At 39.6% G+C, this 17,448-nt stretch overlaps 1 protein-coding gene across 1 annotated transcript; it reads left to right on the plus strand.

Annotated features, from left to right (window-relative positions):
* Positions 1-27: 27 nt before the first annotated feature.
* On the plus strand, positions 28-16,725 carry pla2r1 (phospholipase A2 receptor 1). The gene is made up of 30 exons (XM_037248053.1): positions 28-178; positions 727-1,107; positions 1,179-1,352; positions 1,446-1,610; positions 2,071-2,184; positions 2,265-2,414; positions 3,404-3,592; positions 3,677-3,840; positions 4,398-4,511; positions 5,406-5,518; positions 5,599-5,768; positions 6,297-6,508; positions 6,643-6,788; positions 6,951-7,035; positions 7,543-7,678; positions 7,748-7,783; positions 8,162-8,322; positions 8,620-8,684; positions 9,293-9,396; positions 9,476-9,612; positions 9,961-10,078; positions 10,381-10,520; positions 10,804-10,945; positions 11,445-11,680; positions 11,882-12,056; positions 12,478-12,612; positions 13,383-13,505; positions 14,024-14,200; positions 14,350-14,385; positions 14,924-16,725. The coding sequence occupies exons 1-30, from the start codon at positions 28-30 to the stop codon at positions 15,136-15,138; spliced, it is 4,464 nt and encodes a 1,487-aa protein (XP_037103948.1). The 3' UTR covers positions 15,139-16,725.
* Positions 16,726-17,448: the final 723 nt, after the last annotated feature.

Consider the following 17,448-nt stretch of genomic DNA (forward strand, 5'->3'; position numbering starts at 1 on the left):
TTTTAGACCTTGCAACCCGCCGTCGAAATGTTCTCACGGTTGCTCCGCAGCATGGACGTGGACGTGGTGACGGCTATTTGTGTAACTTTATTGTTGCTGAAAACTTGTGCGTATTCCGCCCAGGAGGAAGAGGACGACGGCGTGATTCTGGAGCAAGAAAAGCTCACCGAGTTTTACAGTAAGCCCTGAAAATATTTGAAAAAACGCAGGCATTAGTGTCTTGAATGTATACAAGTGGAGGAGAACTTACGGTTCATATATGGAGCGGGATGTCAAGCGCGAGAAGTGATTGACATCTGATCCAGATGTGGCAAAGTACTCACTCGCTGTACTGCATTTTTGGACAAACATACTTTTGGGACAAGGAGAAGTTCTGATCAAATATTTTATTTTATAAGTCATATGCTTTTGAGAGATTTTAATCGTTAATTGTGCTTGAGTAGAGTAGTAAGAAAATAAATACTCCGGTAGAAGTACACCATGTTGACATAATGTATAATGTATTTTTAAAATAATCTATGTACTTTACTTTAAGGAGAGGTGGCAAATTACTCTGGGTTTGTTATTATTTTTATTGTTGTTGTTTTTATTATTATTATTATTATTATTATGTACATAATTAAAATACTGAAATGTGCTTTGGTATAATTTCGGTACTTTATGTACAATACCTGTTTCCATAGCCTTTCGACACCCAAAATAGTTTGTCATCCATCTTCTGTGTAGGAAAGGGTCTTTTCATCCTGGAGAGCAACCTTCTTCAACGCTGTGTCACAGTGGAACAATCCAACCTGGTGCTCCGGGACTGTCGTCGTCCCACCCGCCGCATGCTGTGGAAGTGGGTCTCCCACCATCGTCTCTTTAACGCTGGCACCAGCACATGCCTGGGCCTCAATATGTCTGACCCCGCGCAGCCCCTCGGAACTTTCCAATGCGACATGGACCTTCCCGTACTGTGGTGGCGCTGCAGAGGAAATATGCTGTACGGGGCGTCCCGGTGGAAGGTGGCTGTCGCTGGGAATTTGGTGGTGGTGAAAAGAAACTCTTATCATGAGTGGAAAAGGTACAACACGCCGAGAGAGGGGCCCTGCTCAAATCCATATGAAGGTAAAATTACGGTCCTGGTGAGCAGAAATGAGCTTTTGTTGTTTAGTTCATTACATACTGCGTGCCTGCAGATATCCACACTTTGTTGGGAAATGCACACGGCATGCCCTGTGCTTTTCCATTTAAATACAACAACAAATGGTACTCGGAGTGCACCACTGAGGGCCGTGAAGATCATCTTCCGTGGTGTTCGACCACCACTAGATATGATGAGGCTGAAAAATGGGGATTCTGTCCAGTGCATGGTAATTACTTCCACCTACATGATAAGCCCTTTGAGCATTTATTCCAAATCCTTGATATCCATCTTAAGGTCTTTGTTAATATCTCCATGCTAGATTACAGTTGTGAGCATTTTTGGGAGTCCAACCAGGAGCTTCGTGCTTGCTACCAGTTCAATTTGTATACCATCCTGACCTGGAGTCAAGCAATGCTAACATGTCAGGCTCAGGGTGGAAATCTGCTCAGCATCACCAGCTTGGCAGAGCACAGGTACATCAGAGGTATGCATCGGCTTGAGAACGACAGGAATTAGGATGAAATATTACTTTGCTGTGCATGTGCAGTAGTGTACAGGACACAATCATTCACTAAAATGGGACTATTTATTTGATCATCTTTTGTTATGATTTTGATTTGATTTTCAATAGACTAAACACGGCATTCTGATGACTATAACGTTTGTGGAATATGAGTTAAGCCAAGCCAGATGATTGACTGAGGTATTTTCCGATTTTCTCCAAGATTTTTTTTCCCGCATTTCCACCCATACTCTGTAGAAAAATTAAAATGAAACTCCATCAACATTTTTTGAAGAGTTTTTTGGTAGCTTTTATTTTGTTTTGTGGATCGCTTGAGATATTCTTGACCCTCCCATGCCCCCCCCCTAAAGAAAACAATCCTAGCTCCGCCAATGATGTTACTAATTTGCTTGCTCATGACCTCATGTGGTACTTGTGTTAGATCGGCTGAATAGTGTTGGAGCAATGGTGTGGATTGGGCTCAACCACTTGAAGAACGGTCGGGGGTGGCAGTGGTCAGATGGCGCACCTCTCTCATTGGCTAATTTCACCACAGGTATGATGAATTTTTCTATATGAAATTGGGTAATGCTTGTTTTTGTGGTGGGATTACATGTCATCGGTTATTTCCTTCAGCGCTGCCGGCCAGCCCTCTGGAAGACAACAGACAATGTGGAGTGTACAACTCTGGCCCTGAAGGACTCTGGCAGAGTCTTTCCTGTGAGTCTGCTCTGCCTTACATCTGCAAGAAGACGCCCAATGACACGCTCAGAGCTGAGCCATTCGGTGAGAAACAACTGAATCACAATCATCTTTATTAGCCGAGAACATGAAAAACATAAAAGATCTCAGTCTCCAGTTGTTAGTCACATCTCATGTACTGTAGACTACATGAGGGATGGAGAAGAAGAAGAGTCAAATAAATGTCCAAGATTTTTTTAGCTGTGTTTGCTGCTGGGCTGAATAGCTGCTCTGCACCTGGACAAAAAAACATCTGACCTTCCTTTGTATGGCGTCAGAGGCAGCAACACCAAAACAAAAAGTCTGCAGTGAAATTGTCAGATTTGTTTTTTTAAGCTTGTTCGTGGCCATTTTTGGTCAGATACAGCCAGTCTTGTGTAAGATTTGTTTTTATCAATCAGTACCACCAACTGGGCAGTGATGTAATACAATCCTAGAATATACAAAGTGGAGTCAAAATGATTTAGGGTAGTTGGTGGTTCCTTAACAAAAATAATCATGTACATAAAATATTGTATGTGGAGTATTCTTTCTGTCAGGCCTTGTTTGAGTTTACAATCCTTTCTGCTTATGTCCATTTTTGCCCATACAGGTATTTTACTATATTTTTCACATTTTAGTATAACCAGCAGTATTCATTTTTTACCTATTCAAATGGCAGTTTATTTGTAAAACGTGCAGGTTCTAGAACACAGGTGTCAAACTCACGGCCCGGGGGCCAGATACGGCCCGCCACATCATTTTATGTGGCCCGCAAAGACAAATTCGTGTCATTAAATTCATGTCATTACTAGAATTACAAATTGTCTTCACTTTTAATAATCTCTTTTTTTTTTAGATATTTGACCAGTTTTTACTCGTCAGATTTGAAAACGAGTTATTTGTCAGTTTGTTTTGTAGCTTTTACTGCATATAATATGAGGTGCTCATACATTTATTTGGGTTGACAGTCATAATGGCCCTCCGAAAGAAGCTATGACTACAATCCCTAAATGTTCCCTTCTGATTCAGGCTCTCTTTTTCCTCCTGTCCAGAGAACTGGCAGTATATCCAAACAGTGTGTGATGATGGCTGGCTGCCTCATAACGGTTACTGCTACCAGATTCTGGCGCATGCAGGAAGCTGGGAGGAGTCTTCTCAGGCATGCCGCTCTCGCAATGGCAACCTCATCAGCCTTCACTCTCTCTCTGAAGTGGAGATCCTGTACAGCCTTCTGGCTAACTGTAAGATATTTTATTTCAACTGCACCGCAGGAATGTATAATATTAGTTTCAGCAAATGGTGCATCTGAATGCTGCATTTTGCAGATTCTGGCGAGGCTTCAGCAATGTGGATCGGTCTCCGGAAACAAGCTTCATCTGCTAGTGTAGAGTGGTCTGATGGCTCGCCAGTAACTCTCACAATGTGGCACCAGTATCACCCTCCTCACAACCTAACTGGTGCAACTCTCTGTGCCAAGGCGGACAGGAAGGTGGGCAACAAACCCTATCATTTGATCACTCTAGGAATCAATTATTGGATGGAAAGAGTCATTTGACACATCATAACTCCACTGTATGAATTCCAAATATTAATATCAACACTGTCGATTGGAAAGTGTATTTGTCTAAAAATGTTTGTCCAAATTAGGTATAAAAGTATGATATAGAGATACCATAATAAAAAACAACCAAACCATGCAAATTTGGTCTAATGAATGTCCAGTACCCAATACAAAACACCATAGACAGGCCAAAAGAAACTAGCATAGATCTTCCAATAATTATAAACCTTCAAACAACTGCTACTCTAACACACATGGAGCGGCAACACATACGTACAAAACAAATTGTACAAGAATACAATTTATTTAATTTTCTAACAATGAGCTGAAAATTAAAATCAGGTATTTGATTCTGCCCATATCCCTAACTTTTTGGGGAGTACTGTATACTGTACTTCACTTATGATGACATTCATGAAAGAGTTTTTTTTCTTTCTTGTAGGTACACTAAATGACGTGTAAATGACTTTACTTCATTTTCACAGGAAGGCGCCTGGGTTTTGGTTTCTTGTGATGAGCAACTTCCAGCTGTGTGCAGAATGGAGAAACATCAGACATCGGGGCACGAACCTGGAACTTGGGATGAAGGCTGCCCTGAGGTGAAACACGGACTTACATACACTAGAATTAAAGAGGTTGAATGACAATAATAATAGTAATAATTCCATTTCTGTACACACACAAAAAAAACGTGTGAATGCTGAAAAGGTGACGCAAAAATGTAATGCTGGGGAAATTATTGAATCATTGAAATGAAGAAATGTAGACCTGAAATTGTTTGGCTGCGTCAAAAAGGAGGATGAAATATGTAAAATTTCTTTATTGTGGGAATTCTTTCGAACATTCACCCTATAAGGGTTTCACACAGAACTATTATTGCTGTGTCAATGAAACTCGCAGCTCCAAACTGCATGTCTGAAGCACAATGGAGCTGATTCATTGGAATTATGACGTTGTTTCTGGCATTCGTGTTGCTCCTTGACCGTGTTGACATGAATGTCACGCTCCTGATTCATCACTCAGAAACACAACAACAGCGTATTGCGTCGACCAGATGACGCAGCCACGGATACTTCCCCCATCTGTTTATTAAGACTTCTGCTTTTGTCTGTGCTTTGGTCAGTGGTGAGAAGGAGATTGCTCAAGTTTCATTTCTTTTTCTGATGCCATTTTTACTCAGTGCATTTGAAAAGAAATCCAATAGCTATTTGTGGGAGGCCCAGCTTCAGTTAGCGAAATCTATGAGTACTTGATGCCCAACCATTTTTTTTTGCCAATAGATATCACAATAGGATGGCAAAGCACTACTTATGTCTAAATGAAACTCTGACTAAAATTGATGCTGATGAAAGTGTAGTTGATGTGGTGGGTCATTTGGGTGACAAATTGATGCTACTTGTTACAACACCTAGGTAGATAGCAGGAGATTTACTCAGGTACCACATTTAAAATGGGAAATTGACTAATTGAGTGGATGTTTGTTACTGTTGCAGGGCTGGAAGCGTCATGGTCACTCCTGTTACACAATCACCAGCCATGAGCAGACACATAAAGATGCACAGAGTGGCTATTACTGCAATGCACCTCTGCTTACTGTGGAAAACAGGTGCTGCAATAATATATTATTTGACATGTATTTAAACATTGTTATGGTTGTAACCCAATGTTTTTTCATCTCTCCGAAAGATTTGAGCAAGCATTTGTCAACAGTTTGTTGAGTGCTAATGGGGCCAACAGCAGCATGTCATATTGGATTGGCCTTGTAGACTCAGGAGAGAGGGGAGAATACAAATGGCTTCATCACAATAGCTCCAATCTGCCCCTCACCTTCACAAACTGGAACAAACACCAGCCAGGTATAAATAAAGTTTTAACAGATTTTTGGTGGCTGATTTATTGTGTTTCTTTATTATGTCTGTGTTTGACTATGTCCAATCCTGGTTTCTTCTTTTGACACTGTTTATCATCATATTATCATAGATAAGTTGAGGATCCATTTCTTTTCATTGTTGTTTGACTGCATAAGTCAGTCTGTACCCATTTGCTGTGGTGTTCCTCAAGGGTCAAGCTTAGGTCCCATTCTTTTTGAATTGGACAGCTCTCAGATATGTTATCTACAAGTTTGAAAGTATCTTATACTACTTGTGTGTAGATGACCTCCATGTGTATTTTTCCTTGTAAATCTGAAACCACAGATACATGATACTACGTTATTGCTTGACTGATTTGTTTTTACATTGGATTTTTTTTCTTGTATTAACTGAAAAATGTAAAATGACTTGCTTCTGACCATATCCCTAACCTTAGAGAATGCGTAAATGTATTAATATTCAAAAATAATCCAAAGGACAGTTTACTGACCTGCTTACTCTTTCCCATTTTAGTCAGTGCCAATGGCTGTGTTGCGATGTCGGGTGGCTCTGCTCTAGGCCACTGGGAGGTGAAAGACTGCAATTCCCACAAGGCCTTGTCAGTATGTAAGCAGAGCATCAGCAACTACCAAGAAGGCGAGCTGCTACCTGTAGCCCACATCGATGCCTTCAGCGCCTGTCCTCCAGGATGGGAATCACAGCCTGGTCTCCTCTATTGTTTTAAAGTATGATCATTAACCTTTTTCAAATATGCATCACTCTTGAAAATATGTTTTCTGTGATTCTTATTTTTGTTTATTTTGCTTCACAGAAAAATTATGATTGTACGCTGAACTGACACCAAGCGTTGTTCTTTTAGGTGTTTCATGATGAAAAGGTGCTCATGAAGCGCTCCTGGGTGGAAGCTGATTACTTTTGCCAGGCTCTTGGGGCTCAGCTGGCCAGTTTCCGCACCTATGAGGAGCAAGTGTTTGTCAAGCAACTGCTCAGTACCATGTTTGAAGGGTTGGTATAGGCTCTCATAATTGTGACATAAAATACAAGTGAATTTGGCTAATGTTTACCCCAACCCCCCTTGCAGAATCCATCTTAGAATGAGTCTAATGTAAGAAGAATCTGGTATGCTGCACACATAATCAGACTTAGTATTCTCCTCCTGCTTTTCAGAACAGAGGGTCGCTGGCTGTGGGTTGGCTTTAATAAAAGAGATCCTGAACATGCAGGGGCTTGGGAATGGTCTGATAGTTCTCCCGTAAGTGCCATTTGAATATCCTCCAAAATTCATATGCAGTCATGGGGCACTTCACACAACCTGTCCAAAGTCTGATGTAAATTATAACAATTTCGCAAATGTTGTATCCTGACAAATAAGAATTGTCCCTAACATTTGGCATTTAGATACACCTCTCAACATGATGATGTGCACAACTCAATTATATTAAACTACTGGGGTGCACTAGTAACACCACTATCCCCAATTAGTAGGCATATGTCACACACTAGTACCCTCTTGGACCTTACAAAGTAAAAGAAAAATACCTCACTAGTAACCTACTAGTATGTTAAAACTGTCGTCCTAGTGTGCAGGAATGTCATGCAATAGAGGAAACAGTAAGACAGTCATTCTACTGGCTAATTGTTTTACAGGTGAGGACAAAAAGCGGGCTAGATCATTGAGCTAAATTTGGACATCAAGGCTATCCAAATAAATGGCTTGGCGTCTCTAGAAGATGAATGTAGATTGAATATTTATGTGCAGGTGATGACCTCCTTCATCGAGGATAAAAATGACGAGGATGATAGGAGGGACTGTGCAGTGTACAGTGACCTGCCTAACAGCCTCATGCCACGGCCATGTGAAAGCCAACATGAGTGGATCTGTAAAGTAGCCAGAGGTAAAAGTCATTAACCTGAGCGCGGTAAGGTGCAATCAAATGATTTAGCAAAATCTATTCATGTTTTAGGAGATCAACTGAAAAAGCCCTACTGGTACACTGAGCGTAAGTGTATTCTTTTTATTTAATGCACATTTTTAAAAACAGTTCATGCTCCGTTTCCATAATTCAGTACCACAGTTTTCAATCTTTGTAACTGTTTTCAGCAATTATCTCCAAGTTGGTCTAATGTATTCCAAAACAAATATCAATTCATTTTACAAGGTCGTGATAAAGTCGTGATATTCCTTGTACATTACTAAGTCTACAAAAGTAGCCACTCCACTAATTTTTCTGAATTGGGAATTTTACAGTATTAGAGCCTGAACACAAAATGCTGTAGAACCTGTTAGAACTTGCATTTATGGATGAAAGCTTCGAGGGCATTTTAGCTTCATCCTTAAATTTCAACCCGGAGCCAAATATCCCTAACCTACCCCACAGAGAGTGAGCCGTGGGTGTTTTACCGTGGAGCTGAGTACCTGGTGGCCAAGCAGCCCTTTAACTGGGACGCCGTTTCTCTTGCCTGTCAGATGATGGGAGCTTACCTGCTGTCCATTCACTCCAAAGAAGAGCTGAGCTTTGTTAAAGAGCGCTTGCGCCGGGTTCGTTTGTTCACATTTTTTGTTTTTAAATCACACAAGTTGATTAATAGATTTATCAGCGGATTTCAATACACAGTTTTACTAGAAAGGCATAGGTGCAGACACCAACAATACTTTTTTCTTTGTTTGAATTAGTATTTTTAGTTATCAAGTAAAAGAGTTTTCATACGAGTAGCCATACTTCTGGTTAAGCTCAGAGTGTGAGTACTTTTTCCACCTCTGATCGGCACAAAACTAGACAATGGACAAAAGTCAGATTGCTGTTCATTGGTTGATGGCTTTTTTTTTTCTCCCCAGCTCTCTGTAGGACCCACTGACTGGTGGATTGGTCTTTCCATTGACCAGCATGGAGAGGAGGTCAGGTGTGTGTGTGTGTCTTTGAGCTGCTTCATATTGCATATTGCATACGCACTAGTAGAACAACTGTGTTGTATAACTTGCTGAATTGTCTTACCAGTGAGGAAAACGAGCGTGCTACTACAGTATATTGACATAGCTAGTCGGGAAAAAAATATAGGACTCCCTCATACTGTTGTTTGAACCAGGAACCTTTGGATCTTCAGACTATAATGCTCTCTCAACTGCTCATTTGCACGGTACTATGAGAAGCTTACTCAACAAAATGAAATATTAATGCCTTGGAAAAGTTTTGATTTGTGTATTCATTTAGTACAAATAATACTTTGGGTTAAAAAAAGACAGCCTTGATATCCAGTTTAAGAAACATGTACTTTGTCCTCACGAGTAAGACTAGTAGAACGACTCGAGCACTATTAATGGAAAAAGAATACTTCTAGTGCACTGAGTCGTCTTACTAGACCTGAGCATACTAGTACATGGGCCATAAGTATGGATATTAAGAATATCAAATAAATTCCTGAGCGGCTTTTCATGCAATGCAATTAAATTAAGCACTTGATAAGGGTTTCAAATTTTTATTTATGGTTTTTGTTTCATTTTTGTTTTGCAGGTGGAGTGATAAGACAGAGGTCAACTTTGATAACTGGGCACAAGGAAGTGATGGCCACAATGTTAAGAAAAATGGGTTGTGTGTCACCATGTCATCATCAACAGGTGCATACAGCTGCTAGTTAGAAAATGTACATTTGTGTAACATGTACCTATGTGTTTTGTGTGTTGTCGTGTGATTCAGGGAAGTGGTCAGCCAATAAATGCAACGATCTTTATGGATATGTTTGTAAGCGAAAGACCGTCTCTGTAGTGGAGACTCCGAGGGAGCCGCATTACATCGGTGGTTGTCCGGAGAAATGGCTGTACTTTGGACACAAGGTATAGACATCAGAGGTGGGGGGGTGGGGGGTCTCCAGTCACAAAAATCAGACTTAAAACACCTATTTGTAGACCTGAAGCTTGGCTAAAATTGATGAATGACCTGACTTGACTTTGAACTGTTATTCATGGGACTCGATTTGAGCTAACTGACTTGACAAGTGAAAATAAAAACGTAAATTTGACACGCCACCCAATTGATTAAAAGAAATAGAGCAGCAGGTTCCGCATGAATTGTGCACTAAATGAACTGTAACCAAGTGGAAGCTTTTGCTTGTCCCTTCCTTTGCTTCTGTCGCAAAGGCAACTGCATGCAAATGAGACATTTCCCCTTGTGTGCTTGTGTAGTGTCTCCTGCTTCACCTCCCTGACACTTCAAGGGAGGGAAAGAGTTGGAACGACGCCCGTTCCATCTGCTCCTCTTTCCAAGGCTCACTCGTGGCTATAGAAGATGAGATTGAACAAGGTATTTAGTTTACTTGATTTAATTCAATTAGTTTACTTGATTAAATGCAAATTATCTTTCCTCTCTAAAATGAATAGTAATCATATTAATCCTTTCCAGACTCCCCCTAAAAACACATTGTTGTCACGTTTTTATTAAATGTCAAAGAAAAGCATCTAATTTGAATATGCTTTATGAAGACATATAGTATATAGTAACATAACTTCAAATGAGAGTACTTTTTCTGATCTAAAATTCATGTATCCTTTTTTTGTATAGCTGTATAGCTTCTTCTGTCATGTCATTTTGTCTTTTTCATGCAGCATACATAACCATGCTGCTTCAAGGCATCTCAGTAGGTGTGTGGATTGGTCTGTGGAATCAAGACACCATGAAATGGACTAATGGGAGGCCAGTCAGCTATACCAACTGGTCTCCTGTTGAACCAAAGAGCTACCTCAATGTAAGAGAGAGCATGCCCTACATTGCTAAATATTATCATCAATGCGAGTCACTGAATTTTGATGACATTTAATGTACAAACATATTTTGAAATGAAGCTCTGAACGTCCTTTTCTCATGGGAGAACTTGACCTTTTAGAGAAACTATATATATCTATTTTATAGACTGTAGTTAAAAACACAAGTACTTTATGGTATCCTTAGTTGGTGTTCAAGTAGGACAAAGAGTCCATGCATGTATAATAAATATCCATTTGTCTCCTGGTATGTTTGTGTAACCCCAGGAGGATGAGTTGCTCATTAGCTCCATCGATGAACCTCTGTGCACCGTGCTGTCCAACAACCACAACGTTCACCTGACAGGGAAATGGTATGATGAGAAGTGCAGTGAGGATGGCTATGGCTTTGTTTGCCAAAAACCTCAAGGTACCAGTTGTTTTTATCTTTTTTATTTCAGTGGATGATGTTATTATTTCGCCCATTAAATATAATCCCATAGTTTGAATATGGAATACAGTGTTACAAGTTTATTGTCCCCATTGAATAGATTGAAATGTCGTTTATTCATTTCATCCCCACGCGTATAAACTAAGCTACAACTGTATAAGCAAACAGTGGCCACAACATTAGAACCATTAGGAAATTTAACTGAAACGCCACATTAGTGTGGAAACATATTACAAGCTGCTCTTCATATCAGTAAAATCAAAACTGAGAGCGATTATATCTGTAGAGGCAAATTCAGCTCTCTCACATTTGATCTTATAAAATTGAACATGAAGACTTATACTCACTCATCTTTGGGTTTTTATGGGTGTAGAAAAGTTGTACAATAGAAGATAATCTGATCCTGACCGTAAAGCTCATTTATTCGTCTCAATGAGATCTTCTTTGCATTTACCAAAGTTCTCGTTTCTTTTCTTAGATACATCCAAACCCCCAGCCCACTCTTCTCGCCACCCTCTCCCCGACAGTGTTGAGTACAAAAGTCGCAGTTACAAGGTGGTTTCAGGCAACATGAGCTGGTATGATGCCATGCATATGTGCATAGACAGTGATTCGGACCTAGTGAGCATCACAGATGCCTACCACCAGGCTTTCCTTACGGTCCTTGTCAATAGATTAGGAGTCCCGCACTGGATTGGACTGTACAGCCAAGATGTAAGTGACTTCTAATTATGTGATTCAATATTACAGTAATTTCTGCCAAATATAAATGAATAAGCTTGCTCACACATAACAGTGTGTCCTGGAAAGCAATCTTTTCTTAATACCAAATATTTAACTATCGCCTTCAGTTTATACACAGTGTATAATAATGACTAGGAAAAGATTCTTTCAAATAATCATGTTTGTTTACAGAGTGGCATTAACTATCAGTGGTCAGATAGCAGCGATACGGTGTACACACACTGGGACGCGGCCGAAGATGACGAAGAGACCGGAGAATGTGTTTACATGGACGTGAATGGCGGGTGGCGACGAGCTGACTGTGAAACTCTTCTACCAGGAGCTTTGTGTCACATTCCTCCGCCAAGTAAACGTTCAAATTCAAATATAGTTTTTAATCTGATGCAAGGTCTTTGCTGCTTTGAATGTGTGCTGGATTTGCAAAGGGATGGCTTACTGATGGTATATTTAGGGAAAAGTTGCAGCAAATTTTCATGGGAGGTTAAGTTGGGGAATTTTGCAATTATTCAAAATGGTAAGCTTTTCACAACTATTATGGCAATCAACAGAGAAATATGGATAATTTAATTAAAAGGTATCATATTCAAGTATAAATACAAAAAATTTCAACAAATGTATTTGTAAGTCAACAAGTTAAAGTTCCCTATTCAGGTCTAACCTTCAAATTTTATTTTGTCTTTTTATTGCCATAAATTGCAGTTAATTTCTATGAAAATCTTTTTTGCCACCCACAAAAGAACACAACCGTTTCCTGCTCTCCTTTGCAGGAAATAAGCCGTTTATTTCCTATGAGGCTGTGTGCCCCGCAACATGGGTGAAATTTGGGCGTGGCTGTTACAACTTTGAGCCTCTGGTGCAGAGACTGACTTTTGAGGATGCGCGTGAGCACTGCAGACGAAAAGGTAGAGTGGCACGTCATCTGTATTCTTGCACTAATCCTGTTGGGAGTCATTGGGATTCGACATAAATGTTGCGGCGGGATAGATTATGGATGACCGACCCACAACAGGTGACAATAGCAATGTATAGAACCATATAAAATATTTAAATTAGTTTTAATCCTGACATTTGATGTAAACACATGTAACCGGATAGTACTGCCTTAGTGGTTTTTGTATGTCTGTTATCTTATCGGATGTTTTGCAAATGTTTTCTAGAGGAGAAGTCCTGCTTCTGGGGTTATTTTGCATTCTCCCAATTAAACTGATACAATGTGCTTAAAATGTAAATGTAGGAACTCCCCCTACAGGACAACAGTGGTGCTGCTGAGCTGAAGTGTACAAACTACTTGACCAGGGTTTCCCAATCTTAATTGAGCCACTGATGTGGGTGGTAACACGTTCCAAGATAACCAGGCTGCAATCGATGCCAAGGGGGCAACATATAATACAATTTGGCTCTATCCAAAGTTAAATACAACATTAGCATCAATTTAATAAGATGAAGTGCCTTTGAAAAAAATCGATCCTCCTCAGGACCTGACTCAGTCAGTCAGTCGACGTGAAAGGCAGAAAACGCAACTTCAAAAGGTCCAATTAAAATTAAAATTTCCCCTGTGAAAATAATATTGAAATTTAAGTTCATTTGTGAATTTCACCTGAAAAATGTGAGTCGTGTATAAAATCAAAAAACAAAAAGACAAACCACTTTGAGTGTCTTTTTGTTTTTCCAGTCAACACTTCCGATGTCGTGTCCATCGAGAATGAGGTCGAGAACCGCTTTGTCCTGGAGCAGCTGTGGTCTTCAGGGTTCCTTCACCAGAACATGTGGTTGGGACTTTACTTCAACATTGACAGTAAGCATCTGCTTCCTTGGAGCTCGTATATATACATAACATCACTATTATGAAAGCTGTTTGAACACTCCATATCCTTTCACATAAAGTCCATGTCCAAATGTTGAACTGTCTTATTATTTCATATCCTTGATCATCTCAAACTAAATACTAGTAAGACAATTTAGTAGTAGTGCAATGACTAGGGACACTCTCGTAAGACAACTATGTCTCACTAGATTGACATTTCTGTACACAACTAACATATTGGACAACTTTGGTGTACTTGTAGGACAACTACATATAAGGTGAACATTGAAAATATTGAGTAATTATTGAACATCCAAATGAGATCAAATAAATATGAGACATCCAAAGCGACAATTTAGCAAACCAATAAAAGAACTACGGTGCAATAGTTGAATGATTTTGCTTACTAGTATGACAATCCAAAATTTGGATTTGGATATCAGTTAAGTAGGCAATTTGGCCACAATCTGAACCGACACGCCACTAAAGCGTGTCATCTGTGTTTGTAGCCGATTCTATGGCTTGGGTGGACGGTTCACCTTTGGACTACAGCAGCTGGACCAACAAAGCTCCAGACTTGAAGACGCTGACGGCAGACACCTGTGTCACCACCCGGGCGGTTGACGGAATCTGGCGATTGTCAGGGTGCACCCTGCGCCTCGGCTTTGTGTGCAAAACCATATCAGGTGATCTGTGCTTGTTTTGAAGAATCACAAGGAGATTCACCTCGCACACACTACGGAAATGCTCTCGTACACACTACTACTGAAGTTTCTTTCCGCTGTGAAAAGGAAAAAAAACTAATAAAAAGTACCTCACTTATGTTCTTTTGCAGATGTAACTACTGAGGTGGAAGTGGAACCTATCAGTGGTAAAGTGGACTTTAATTACTATTCAACTTTTTATTGGGCTGTCATGTGTGGGTTTCATTTTAATTACTTACTAGTCAACTCTTTATTGGGCTGTCATGTGAGGGTTTCATTTTAATTACTGTTCAACTCTTTATTGGTCTGTCATGGGTTTCTTCCGTTCCTCTTTTGATATGGTGCATGTTAACTCTTTGCTGAGATCTTTGTTGGCATTTAGCGCAAACATTTCTGAAGTATTGTTTGTCATTTCCGAACTCAACTCTTTAAATGTATTCTACATCATTTTGTTAGTATCTAATTTTATATGAGATTATACCCTTTGGCTCTATTGTGGCCACTTTTGGACAATTGAAACCCATGAAAATGATATGTAATTCAACATGTAAAATTGTTAGTTTCTTAGGTTTACTACCAGATGACAAAAACTTGGACTAAGGAGCAATTTCCTGTGATATTCTTACTTTGTTGAAAGTGGTTCCGTGGCTTAATCAAATGGAGACACAATACCCTAAACCAACCATTGTGCGCTTTGCATTTCAGGACTACATTACGGCGTCATCCTTGCTGCTGTGCTGGTGGCCGTGTTGATCTTCGCTCTGCTGGCAGGAGCGCTGTGCTTTGCTTATAGAAGGAACGCTGCACATTTCCGGGGGCTTCCTGCACTCGGTAGCGCCTATTACCGACAAAGTGGCTCCCAAGCGGCAGAGTCTGATGGTAATGTGCTGATCACAGAGCTGGACGATCACACAGGATAACGTGAAAGACTGACATTGCCACATTGCTTCAGTCAGTGGTAGCAAACCTTTTATGATTCACTTTAAGAAAGCTATTTGAGCATTTTTTTCCATTGGCGCACGTACTGTAGCTCTCGGTCCTCACTAGGAAGGGTAGAGTAGAATGACTGTCTTACTAGTAATTTTTTTTCCATTATTAATGTCATTTTGGTTCAATAATACAAACTTTATGTAAAGGATTTATTATACGATTTCAAGGATTGCGAATAAATGCTTGAGCAGCCTTAATATCTTTTGATAGAGTCCATTTACTACTGCGCTCTTTGGCGTCACCAGTAGGACAACCTTGGCTTACTAGTAAGACAACTACATATTACTTTTACGACATATCTGAACTGCATGGTACTAGGACTACTAGTGACATTATAGAGTTCTACTTGTTAACATCAAGATCTTCACTAGCAGTTTTGCCTCACTGGTAGCATGTAGTTGTAGGTATTAATTACTACTAAGACTGTTGTTCGACTTGTCTGCATGAGTGTAGTGGTACTGAATGGTCTTGCTAGTGAGGACTAAGTGGGTACTAACACATGGCCCCTAAAAGGGATATAAATGCAATAAATGCTCGATTGGCTTTCCACAGATCTGAGCTTCCTATAAGAAAACAATACATGCTTTCTGCCGACAGCCGGGATCAAACCAGGTACCTTTAGATCGTCAGTATACCGCTCTCCCCTCTGAGCTATTTCAGCTCATGGGCAATGTATACTATCTTCACTGATTAACATGACAAAAGGGGTAACTAGTTCCTGGGAAGCAAATCAAGATGAAAACTGTTTTGAGTTGGGTATCATGTGAGTACAGATACTGTAATGCTATAGGTAAAAAAATACTTAAATTCTTTTCACCCTAAAAACAAATTGTAGTAAAAACAAAACTTTTTGCAATTGTTACAATCTACTTTTTGGGCTTTGTACATTTTAATTAACAGTCCAATTAGTGTTGTTGAAATTGTACTTGCAGTACAGGTATTTTGTCAGTATTACTAATATAGATGTAAATACATGTTTTACTGATTTTCTGCATTAAAATCTGTCAAACCTCAAACTGTATAAGGTTATGGGAAGCATTAATTCAAATTTCCTTGATATCCTGCTTTCTCATTGTATTATATTACTCCATTGACTTTTTTTTTTTAGTGGGGAGGCTAAAGAGCATACCAGGACATAGAAAAAGAGGAAGTCAACCCCAACATTTTCTTGGTAGTAATATTACGGCTCAGGTCAGAACTAATCACGGCTCAGCTTCAGAAAACTGGTGGATAAAAACAGGTGGATTTTGCTACGTAGTAACTCATTCCACAAACGCAATATTAATCAGAATGCTGTGTTTTGAGTGGTGGGGACACACACAACATAATGTAAAGATTCTTCTGGGGTTGACTGCTCCTATAAGCTGGATATCAAGGATATCGAATAAATGCTAACCAAACAGCTTTCAACGTAAGATGACAGATAACTGGATGTGTTATTTTTTGCAAAGCAAGTTATAAGCTGTCATTTGCACAGTTGTGTGTAAATATATTTCAATAAATTCAAGGAGGTCCAACAAAGTTTTGAGTGATAAAATGATACCTGAATGGTGTTTTCAGTTGTAAGCAAGTTAAGGTGAGTGATATTTTATTCGATCTCCTACTCTGTGTTATATTACACACCTCAAATCATTGCCAAGGAGTTCAAAGGTCGAATGATAAAGTTGTGATATTGTTTTGCTGAACTTAACTGAGGTGAGCAGTTGGCAGAGAGGAATCATTCGAAAAATTGTGACAGCAAAGTGCATCTATTGTCAGTCTGAAGAGAATCCGACAGCAGGATGTAATTAATAATTCATAGCTACCTTGAAGGAGTAAAACCGCAGCAGCTGCACTCTACAAAATCAAAAGGACAACATGAATTTCTAAGCAGAGGATATTAATGCAGCGTTTAGCGTTTGTTCCATGGCAATTCAACTCATTGTCATACATTTTGAGCAACTTGACAACTAATTGATACTGTTAGAAACAGCAGAGACGTGCACCTAATCATTTGCATGGCTGTGCATACACCAAAGCATTTGCAAGTTGTTCTAAGAATAAACTCGGGGTTTTTTTTGTGCACAAGTACACAGAGAATCTGGAACAAAAGGTTTTGAGAAGCTCAATTCAAATCTGTACCAAAGCAACTGTAAGAAAAAATGTTTTACAATTTAAGCGATATCTTTCCACTGATATTTTCCCAATTTGCTTTAGTCTTTTCTTCAAACACATCTTACCAAACCTGAATTCAAACTTTT

Source organism: Syngnathus acus, chromosome 3 (assembly GCF_901709675.1).
Source record: "Syngnathus acus chromosome 3, fSynAcu1.2, whole genome shotgun sequence".
NCBI lineage: Eukaryota > Metazoa > Chordata > Actinopteri > Syngnathiformes > Syngnathidae > Syngnathus > Syngnathus acus.